The 10,852-nt window shown below is 31.3% G+C and overlaps 1 protein-coding gene across 1 annotated transcript; it reads left to right on the top strand.

Annotated features, from left to right (window-relative positions):
• The first annotated feature begins 434 nt into the window (after positions 1-434).
• Positions 435-2,570, top strand: LOC130946237 (probable N-acetyltransferase HLS1-like). Its single transcript, XM_057874909.1, has 2 exons — positions 435-637; positions 1,389-2,570. Exons 1-2 carry the CDS (start codon positions 464-466, stop codon positions 2,415-2,417), a joined length of 1,203 nt encoding a protein of 400 aa, XP_057730892.1. The 5' UTR covers positions 435-463; the 3' UTR covers positions 2,418-2,570.
• The last annotated feature ends 8,282 nt before the right edge of the window (positions 2,571-10,852 follow it).

Here is a 10,852-nt window from a genome sequence, read left to right as displayed (position 1 = left end):
ATCTAACTTTTGTCTATTATTATTATTCAAGCCTAGGTTATACTCATATGATTCTGATAAAGAACATTCTCAAGTTACAATCTCTTTCCTTTTCTCTCTTTCTCTTCCTATTTCTGTTTCTATTTCTATTTTTTTTCTCTCTCCTCCCACCTCTCCATATAAATCATTATCACAATGAAAGTGTAGTATGCCAAACCATATTCTTCTTACTATCTAGCTAGTACATCTTGGCTTCACTCACTCACTCACTCACTCATTTGCTTGTTTAGCTTCTCTATATCTATCATCACTTCTTTAACTTTGAGAGTTAATAGTTTCCTCCTTTCCCTTTCCTCATCATCTATCATACATATAAATTAAATATATTGTTATTCAACTACTACTACTATATTAGAACCTTAGCTTAGCTTATTATTCTCCTCCTTACTATTCACAACTATAGTTCTTTCTTCTTATTTAATATATGGAAGAATTGAAGTTGAGAATAAGAAAGTATGAGGTTGAATCTGATGGAGCTAAAGTTGAAGAACTTGAGAGAAGATGTGAGGTAGGGCCTTCAGAAAGCGTCTTCCTCTTTACAGACACTATGGGTGACCCTATTTGTAGGATCAGGAACAGTCCCATGTACATCATGCTGGTATTGATCATATTCTATCTTATATAATAAATTAAACTATATATATATACTATATAATTACTAATTAACACTACCATATATATAATGTACACCACTATAATAATTAATAATTACTTCATATGTTTTAAATTTAATTATACCCCTTTTCTTTTCTTTCTTTGCATGTATCATTCCAATTCAATCTATATCTTGTTTTTTATCATCATGTTTCACTATTATATAATAAATTTATATTATTTATTTTATCCCATCTTTTTTTTATACATTATTCATGTTCCAATTCAATATTTTTTTAGTTTTGTGTTTCTTTCTTCTTCATTTTTGATAATTATTTTATTCTATATTCAATATTCTTTTAGTTTTGTGTTTCTTTCATCTTTTTTTTATAATTATTTTATTCTATATTATAAAAAGTATTTCAAGTGTTGTAGTAATTTTAATTATTAACCTCAATTATAATATATATATATATATATATATATATATATATATATATATATAATTAAAATCAATAGTTAAAATTACTAAAACATCTAAAACATCCAAATACTCAAAATATTTTTTATATAGTGATGAATACATATGTAGTACTCATTACCATATAATATACCAATATATATACAAATTATTTCATATGATTTTAGACTTAGTTTGTCTCCAATGCATGATTTATTTTAATTTGATTTTTTTTTTTATTCATGTCATATCCACTACTAACTATAGTAATTTTTGTGTTGAATAATGGTGTTAGGTAGCAGAAATGGACAAAGAATTAGTTGGAGTGATTCAAGGATCAATAAAAGTGGTAACAATCCATAACCACCCTCCAAAAGATTTGGCTAAGGTTGGTTATATTTTAGGCCTAAGGGTATCACCAAACCATAGAAGAAGAGGGATTGGATCAAGCCTAGTGGTGAGGCTAGAAGAATGGTTCAATTCCAATGATGTTGATTATGCATACATGGCCACAGAGAAAGACAACATTGCCTCAAAAAGGATCTTCATGGAAAAGTTCACTTACACCAAGTTTAGGACACCATCAATATTAGTCAACCCTGTGAACCACTACGATCTCCAAATCTCATCCAACATTGAAATTTCAAGGGTCAAGATTGAACAAGCTGAGTACCTCTATAGAAGGTTCATGAGTTCCTTTGAGTTCTTCCCCAATGACATAGACAACATTTTAAGGAACAAATTAAGTTTGGGAACATTTGTGGCCAACTTCAAAGAAGATCATTTTTGGGGTGATTTTGGGTCAAATGGGCATCAGGTACCAAACTCTTGGGCCATGCTTAGTGTATGGAATAGTGGTGAAATATTCAAAATGAGGCTTGGAAAAGCAACTTTTAGTTGCTTGTTATACACAAAGAGTTGGTGCTTGATTGATAAGATTTTCCCATGTTTGAAATTGCCTACTTTGCCTGATTTCTTTAACCCTTTTGGATTCTATTTCATGTATGGTGTGTACCATGAAGGTCCATTCTCAGGTAAATTAGTAAGGGCTTTGTGCCAATTTGTGCATAACATGGCCTCAAAGTCAAAGGATGAGAATTGCAAGATCATTGTGACTGAGGTTGGAGGGGGGAGGGATAATAATAACAATGAGCTCAACCATTATATCCCACATTGGAAGTTGCTCTCTTGTCCTGAGGATTTGTGGTGCATAAAGGTTTTGAAAAATCATCAAGGGACTACAACAACAACAACAAACACTTTCCATGAGTTAACCAAATCCCCACCAACAAGAGCTCTTTTTGTAGACCCAAGAGAAGTTTAAATTAAAGTGTTATCTCAAAAGATAAGTCTATGATAAAAAAGGAGTATAATAAAAGGGGTGGAGTAGGGGACCAGAACCAAAAAAACCCTACAAAATATTTTGACCATAAGCTTTTTCTTTCTTGTTTTGTTAAGTAATTTAATAAAAGCATTTGTTGAGGTACTAAAGAGAGAAAATTTTAATTAGTTGAAATAAAAAATGTTATCTCTCCTGTAAAAAAATTAGGGTATCATTGCTTTTCATTTATGTTAAATATTTTTCGAATTATATTTTATAAAAAAAAAAAGAATTTTATTAATTTTTGTTTTCACTTAAAATTTCTTTAAAAAATTTATTAAAATATATGTAAAAATACTGAAAATAATAAAAATGAAAATCAATCAAAATCTAAAATTCATATATTTAAAAAATGTTAATTTCTTCACAATGAGTCATACAGATTAAAAATAGAAATATGAACTTAATTTTTTCTTCAAGTTGCAAAAAATAATTTTTTTTATTCTCTTTCATATTTCATAGGTTGATTTTTTTTTTATTTTTTCAACACAAAAAGTAGTGTGTTTTTTTCTGTGACGGATGGTTGTTTTTGCTTTAGTAAGTTGTGAAAAATAGACCAACTTATATTCTTATACATTATTTCAGACATCTAATTTACTAAATTATACTACCTAAAAAGTTATTTAATAATTAATTTATGCTAATAAGAAGTTTTTTTTTTCATTTTTTTTCTTTTGTTTAGCAGCTTTGTTTGCATAAGAAACAAAACACACCCAATACCTCATCATGTGTTATTGTTGGGTTGGGATATGATGATATCCATCTTTAAGTGCTCAAGTTCTTTTCACATCTGTGACACAAAATCTGAAAAGATATCCATAATTAGGTGCCACCCTTTGGTGTCCTTTGTATTCTGCAACTCTTTTGAGTTATGAGGCCTCCCTCATATGACTCTGACTAATCATTAATGCATTGTTTGTGGTCCTCCCTTTGTCCCTTCCCTTCTCACTCAGCTAAACTTGACCCCTTTCCTTTGTCCCATCGCATCGATATATGTTTTCCTTTCTCATCTCTTCTTCCCTAACATGTTATCACTGCAACAAAGATAACAGACAATTTAATTTCAGAGTTTTCTTCTTAAATAAATTAAAAAATTCATTATTTTCTAAAAAAAATAAAAACTATTTACGAAAATACTTTTTTTCTGGGAATCAAGTGAGTATATTCCGATGATTTTTTTTTTTAATTTAAAAAATAATCATTCTTCAAAACAAATTTTTTATTTTTACTTTTTGTTGGAGTAAGTTCTACTACTACATCGATAAATTTGATAAACTTGTAGATTTTGTTAAAGTTTGTCCCACGAACTTCATTGAAATTAGTGGGCTAACCAATTTGTTCTTATTTCGTACAATTTAGATCGTATTAGTATATTTTTATTTTTTTAATTTAAAATTTAAATAATATAATTTAAATTAATAATTTAATTTAATTTGATAAAGATAAACATAGTTTTATTATTGTATTCATATGATTAATTATGTTTATTCGATTTCACAAAATTAACTATTTATAATCGATAATTTCATATTAAAAAATAATGTATTCGTATTATTTTTTTAAGAGAAACTTCAGCGATTAAGTATGACCTTTAAATATCTCAACAAAAAATATAAATATATAATCTTTTAAATTAATAACATATACGTAATTCTTTAAGTACGACTTATATATATATATATATATATATATATATATATATATATATATATATATATACACTCTAATGATCATTCATCAATACAATGTATTGAGTTTTTTTATCATTTCAATTGATCTTTGTCAAATAACGATACCTAGTGGTAGTATAAAAACAAACATTAATGATGATTAATCTGAACGTGGCATGGTCGAAGGTAGCATGGAGGGTTTAAACCCGGATCCAAATGTGCGCCTGACAAGTTATTGCAAGCAGATTTAAAAAGGCATGAAAAGTCTGTTATTGAAAGAAATTTAATACCTAATTTTTATCAAATTAACCCTATCTCTGATAGTAAAGAGATAGAGGTAGAACTTGAAGATATATTTGATATAAGAAAGAAAAAATGAACTATGATTCATGACTCGCAAGCGCACAACGATCATCTTACTCACTTGGTCTCTTTGAATTTGGATACAATGAATTAAGAGTATTTTTATTAGAACAAATAAGTTTATAATTCAGATAATTTATAGAATAAAGAACAAATAGGTCTTTAACCTTTTTTTGCAGACATTTTTGTCCTGATTATTGAAAAATACTTTTAAGTCTCTGACGATTTTAAAAGTTGGACGGATTAGTCCTTCCGTTCAAATGTCTCCGTCAGACCTAACGGAAAAGTAGGTCACGCACGCGTCACCTAGTAGACTTTTCTCTCATACATACATGTTACACACGCGTACGCGTCGCCATGAATTTTCCACTTCATCATGAATTCTCCACTTTGCATATTTTTTTCCATTTCTTTCAAGCCATTCCTCCCCTCAAAACTTTAAATCATTCAAACAAACATATCAAGACATCGAATGGGAGAAAAGTAAATTAAATTTAGCAATTTAGGGTGTTTTTGCCTTAGCATTTGAAGCATCAAACATAGATTTAGTTTTTTTGAAAGTTTCACTTTTTATTTTGGCTATTTTTACTTCTTTTGAATGTAAACGTAATTCTGCTGTTCAACCCAAGTTTAGCCAAAGCTAAAAATGATAGCTTTTGCGTTTACATTTTCACCAGATTTAAATTTATTTTCTATCTCCCAATTTTATCATTCATTGTTCATATGATTAATTTTGTTGCTTTTTTTCATAATATTTTTTCTCTAATACTCTCTCATGGAAATTATTTTTCTTTATAGAATTCTTTTTTTGTTTATATATATTTTTTACCTATTATTTTTTTGTATAGAATAATAATAGTAAAATTATAGCGTACTAAAAAAGAGTACTAAAAGTACTAAAATATCTATATAAAAATATCATAAAAAACTTTTAGATTTATTTCCATCACTATCAAGATAAATATTTAATTTTTATTATTTTTAGTACACTCTTTTATAATTGTAATTGTAAAACCTGGTTAATTAATGACTAATTAATCCATAAATGAGAATTTATTCTAAAAAGTCAAAAATGTGATTTTTTTTATGGCTTAATATGATAGAGGAGATTGAGACAAGAATTTTGATACCAATTTTATAAAAATCGGACTAAGATTGGACCGAACGGAACAAACCAGACCAACCGGACCTATATTGGGCTCTTGGCCCAACCAAACTAAACCTAAAACCCTCATTTCAGCACTCTCTCTCCTCACTAACACTAAGAACACGCTGAAAATGGTGAAAGGGAAGGGAATAACACTCTCTCAAGTTCTAACTTTTGGTTGATCTTCAAACCACCATAAATTTTGATTTAGAGTTCCGATTGCCGCACCGTTTAAGGCCACGCATTCACCGCGAAGAGCTCTACAAAATCCACTACTTTATTCTTGAGGTAAGCCACGATTTTGATTCAGTTCTTCATCCCTTAATTTCGAATTTCATGGAGAAAAGTGTTGAGATTTTGGACTCTTTGATGTTATAGGATCCAACTCTCTTGAAGGAAAAGATGATCTTGTCTCCTTGAACCTTGGGTGTAGTAAGATTCTCAATCCTAGTAGAATTTGTTGTTCTATGATGTTTGGGTATTGAGTTGTTGTTTTTGGGTATGATAATTGTGGCTTAGGTAGTGTGTATGTGGATATTGAAGCTTGATTGAGATTTTGGAAAGTTTGGAAAAGGGCCTTGGTGTGCTAAAAAACTGTTCTTAGAGGTGTTGAGACCTTGAGAGCTTGTAGACAAGTGATTTGGAAGTGCTCTGTTTGAGTGTGAGAAATCGGCTAAGGTATGGTCTCGGTTTCTTGTATCTAAAATGTAATGTGGTGTGAAAACTTAGGCTAGAGTCCCTAAGATAGGCATTGAATTGTTGATGTTGTTGAATGGTTGAGATATATTATGTGGTCATATATGTGATTATGATTATTGAGGCCTTGATGGCATGATGCATGAGAGATATGCATGTTGTGATATATGCTTGATGATTGATTGAGGTTGAATTGTGGGTGAAAACATGTTGATGGTGAGTATGATATTGGTTATGTGTAGTGATGGTTGATTGGGAATGGTGTTGTTGGAAATTGGGATGAGGAAGAATGTATGACATGTTAATGTGTTTGTAATTTAGCCATTTGATTGAGATGAGTTAAAATGGTGGGAAAGTGGTTGTGAATTTAATGAAAGTATTAATGTATGAGATGAGGAGGCTCGAGGTTGATTTTTGGTATGTTTTGGGTTGATTTCAAAAAGGGTTGAAATTGGTATGTTTTTGTTGATTTTGAAAAGGGTTGAAATTGGTTTATTTTGAAAATGGCACTTTGTGGTTTTATATGAAAATATGATTTTTGGGCATACTTTGACGGAGCATAACTTAGACTCCGGATCCCTGTTTTGTGCCAAACTTGTTTAGAAATGAAATTGGATCCGGGATATTCATGTCGTTTGAAGAACGGGCGAAAAATGATTTGAAACGAATAAGTTATGTCCGTCGGAAGATTGGGATTTGAAACTGTAAATTCTGCAGCTTTTAACTTAGTAAAATTTTTGGCAGAATGCACCACCACGCGTAGGCGTGACTGACGCGTACGCGTCGTTTTTGTTATCCACGCGTGCGCGTGGCCGACGCGTACGCGTCGATATGCTGCACCAAATGCCCAGCCAACTTCCCGAGAGTTGTGCAAGAATTGTGCCAGTTTTATGCGTGGGGCACAAACCGCACCCACGCGTACGCGTGGCTGACGCGTAGGCGTCACTTGGCTGTTTTCCCATCCACGCGTGCGCATGGGCTACGCATACGCGTCGATAAACTTTTTGGCGTTCCACGCGTGCACGTGTGCGACGCGCACGCGTGACCCTGTTTTCATCCCAAAGTTGATTTTTTAGTTTTAAAAGCCAAATTTTATACTTCTAAGCATTCGATCTCACTCCTTATGTCTTAAATCATTATGATATGCCTAGCAATGAGAAAGGAGTTTGGAGATGTGGTAACTTGTGAATGAAGAAAGAGAAAAATTTATGATCAATGATGATCAAAGATGATGGTATGAGATACGGAGGATGACGATGGAAGTGCTTTATGTGCCATGAGTCGAAGGGCTGTATTTATTGATAAATTGGCTGGTTCTGGATTGAACTATGAGCCGGATGGCTAAGTTATTATCAGATTACGACGGGGCCATTATTGATTTATGGCTGAGTATGATTGCATATATGCTGTATTGAATGAAATGTGAATTTTGCACTTCCACTATCTGAGATACGAGTTTTCCTGGGTGAAAGTAGTGGCTAGCCACCATGTGCTCTAGGTGGAGACTCGATACTCTGCTAACCCTATATCGTAAGTATGGCTGGACACTATGAAAGTTTCGGATGAACTCGCCCCCGTGAATATACACCAGTGAGGGTGCTGGATATAAATTATAATGAGTATAACTTGAGTTGGGGATGCACGACAGTGGGACAGTCCAATGGTTAGCTACCAGGACTTGTCGGGTTGGATATATAACTGACAGATGATATCATCAGCCATTAGGACAGGCATACATCATATACATATTATGTGAATTGTTTGAAATTGCCTAATTGACTGCATATTACTTGCTAATTGTCTAAATGTCGTATCTGTTTCCTATTTGTATATCTCTTGTCTGATATAACTGTGTTTGCCATATTATACTCCTGCTGGTGGTTGGGAGGTCTGAAGGATTTGGAAAGAGAAGTAGTAGTTAGACTGAAGATCTTTTGTCAGTTACCAATTGTGGTTTAGTCTGTTTATAAACTTTGAACTATCTGTTGAAAGTTCTAGGATTGCCTTCGGCTTTCTCAGGACATTACATGTTAGATATGTGGGTACTGTTATCATACTGAGAACCTCCAGTTCTCACCTATGCAGATTTTGTGGTTTTCAAATGCAGGGTGTGAGGCTTCTCGCTGAAGCATGCTGGAGACTTCTGGATTAGCGAAGATCCTTTGTTCTCGGGACCCCATTTTGGTTTATATGTTTTGCTCTAAGATACTTTCATCTCCACTAAATAATACAGACTGTGATGACTCCTCTTAGAGGAGGTTTTGGAGAATAGGTTTTCTGTATTTATGTCTCTTTTCTTTGGGGTTTCCTATTTTATTTATATGTATATATTTCTACACTCGGACCGGTTATCTTCGCAACCGGATGATATTCCTGTTTTTAACACTCTCTTGTATATATATAATCTCGCGTTAGCTTATCCTTTATTCATTACATTTTCGATTGGAGTGTTGCATTTTCGAGTTACGATTTTGTTTTACCCTTTTTTCTGCAAAAGCTCCTAGTTATAATCATTTTTCACACTACTATACGTACTAAATTTTTATTTTAGAGGTCGTAATACCTTGCCATCTCTGAATTATGACTTAAGCATAAGACTCTGTATGGTAGGGTGTTACAGTAATTCTTGTGTACTATATTTTAGTATAATTTTTTATAACATAAATTATGATCTCATTAAAAAAAGACAAATTAAATACAAAATTAATCATAGATAATAATATAATCATAAACGTTGGATTCCAAAATAATATTAAGAATAAGATTATTGAGAGTACTGGAATAAGAGTACGATGTAAAAGAATACTAAATTAATATTTTGATGTCAAAACTCGCAATGCAAGGCTATGATGCTGCAAAAAATAAAAAAGAAAAAGAAAAAGAAAAAAGCCGACAAAAAATGTTACTAACAGTGACTTTTAACTTTGAGAGTAGTTTCATCATTCTTACTTTTCTCCCATTCCATGTCTTGGTATGTTTGTTTGAGTGATTTAAAGTTTTGAAGGCAAGAATGGGTTGAAAGAAATGGAAAAAAAAAAACATGCAAAGTGGAGAATTTATAGAAAAATGAGGATTTGATGAATTCATGGTGACGCGTACGTGTGACACACGCGTAAGTGTGAGAGGGAAGTCTGTCATGCGACACGTACGCGTGACAAGAATTACGGGAGCCACGTCAGATTTTTCCGTTGGATCTGACGGAGGCATTTGGACGGAGGCACTAATCCGTCCAACTTTTGAGGACGTTAGGGACTTAAAAGTATTTTTCAATGGCCAGGAACAAAAATGTCCGCGAAAAAAAAAGGTCAGGGACCTATTTGTCCTTTACTCTAATTTATATTAAATGATAAAAAAATATAAATTTTATATAATGCGAAAACATACCTGATGTATTTATAAAAGCGACTGAAGAGTTATTTAGATTTTTTTCTACTAAAGCCTTCTATATTTTTTATAGGACTAAATTGTAACTCTTCTAGTAGAAAAAGAACTACGGCGACTTTGATATATATGTTGGGAACTAAATCTGAAGTTACTATTTTGTATTTAAATGTGGTACCCATTAAATTCTAAATGCCAAATAATGTTGGTTGTATTCTCATTTAATTCTAGATAAAAAATAATAATGACTTATTCAATTCAGCATTTATGATAATAAATGAGATCACAGTTATAGAAGTCATTTAATGTGAAATAGCTTAATTTGCGATTATAGTTGATATATCTATTATTCATAAATAGATTAGAAAGTTAATTATTTCCTAAAATCTCCTATTTGCGCTATGCATATATATTTTTCTGAGATAATTACATCTTACGAACTTTATGTGTGCATTATAATATTATTTTTCTAATTACTTTAATAATCTGGTTCATCTCATATATCAGTTATGGAATTATTACAACTATTATCACATTATTGCTACCACTGAACCACAATGGTTATCATATTAATATACTTAATGATATAGATCAAATTTAGCTAAGTAACATAGAAATTACATACAAAGTGATCATGTGCATGTCTATTTTTAATTGGTCCAACTTTAAAATTTGATTAAGATCATACAGAAAATAAGTATTGCAAAATAAATATTGCAAATAACATCAAAATAAATCTAACTTAATTTTATAGAAAGATAATTTAATATATGACATAAAACTTATAGCATAAAATAAACTCCAATTGAATTAAAGCATCACATATATTGACATCCATTTAAGTAGTGTGCTCATGAAAGATTTTAAGAATCAATCTTTTAGTTGATGAGCTCTGCTAGCATATACTTATTACTATATGTTCTATAAAAATATGTTTTTCTTAACTATCTCCTTAACAACCAAAAATTCATGTTTATATGCTTATTTTGTTGTATTCTTATTGTTGTTAGAGTAAAATACTACTGATTTATTATTATAAAATATTTTCAATGACCTTCATTGTTATTTACTATACGAAGTTTAGTGACAAAGTTTTGCAACCATATGCCATGTATGGATGC

This window comes from Arachis stenosperma, chromosome 1 (assembly GCF_014773155.1).
Source record: "Arachis stenosperma cultivar V10309 chromosome 1, arast.V10309.gnm1.PFL2, whole genome shotgun sequence".
Taxonomy (NCBI): Eukaryota; Viridiplantae; Streptophyta; class Magnoliopsida; order Fabales; family Fabaceae; genus Arachis; species Arachis stenosperma.
This window is presented reverse-complemented; position numbering and strand designations above follow the sequence as displayed.

Excerpts from the sequence above, each read along its gene's own strand:
- LOC130946237 (XM_057874909.1), top strand. The coding sequence starts at position 464 with ATGGAAGAATTGAAGTTGAGAATAAGAAAGTATGAGGTTGAATCTGAT. Across the intron at positions 638-1,388 it reads GTCCCATGTACATCATGCTG|GTAGCAGAAATGGACAAAGA; the intron begins GTATTGATCATA and ends TAATGGTGTTAG.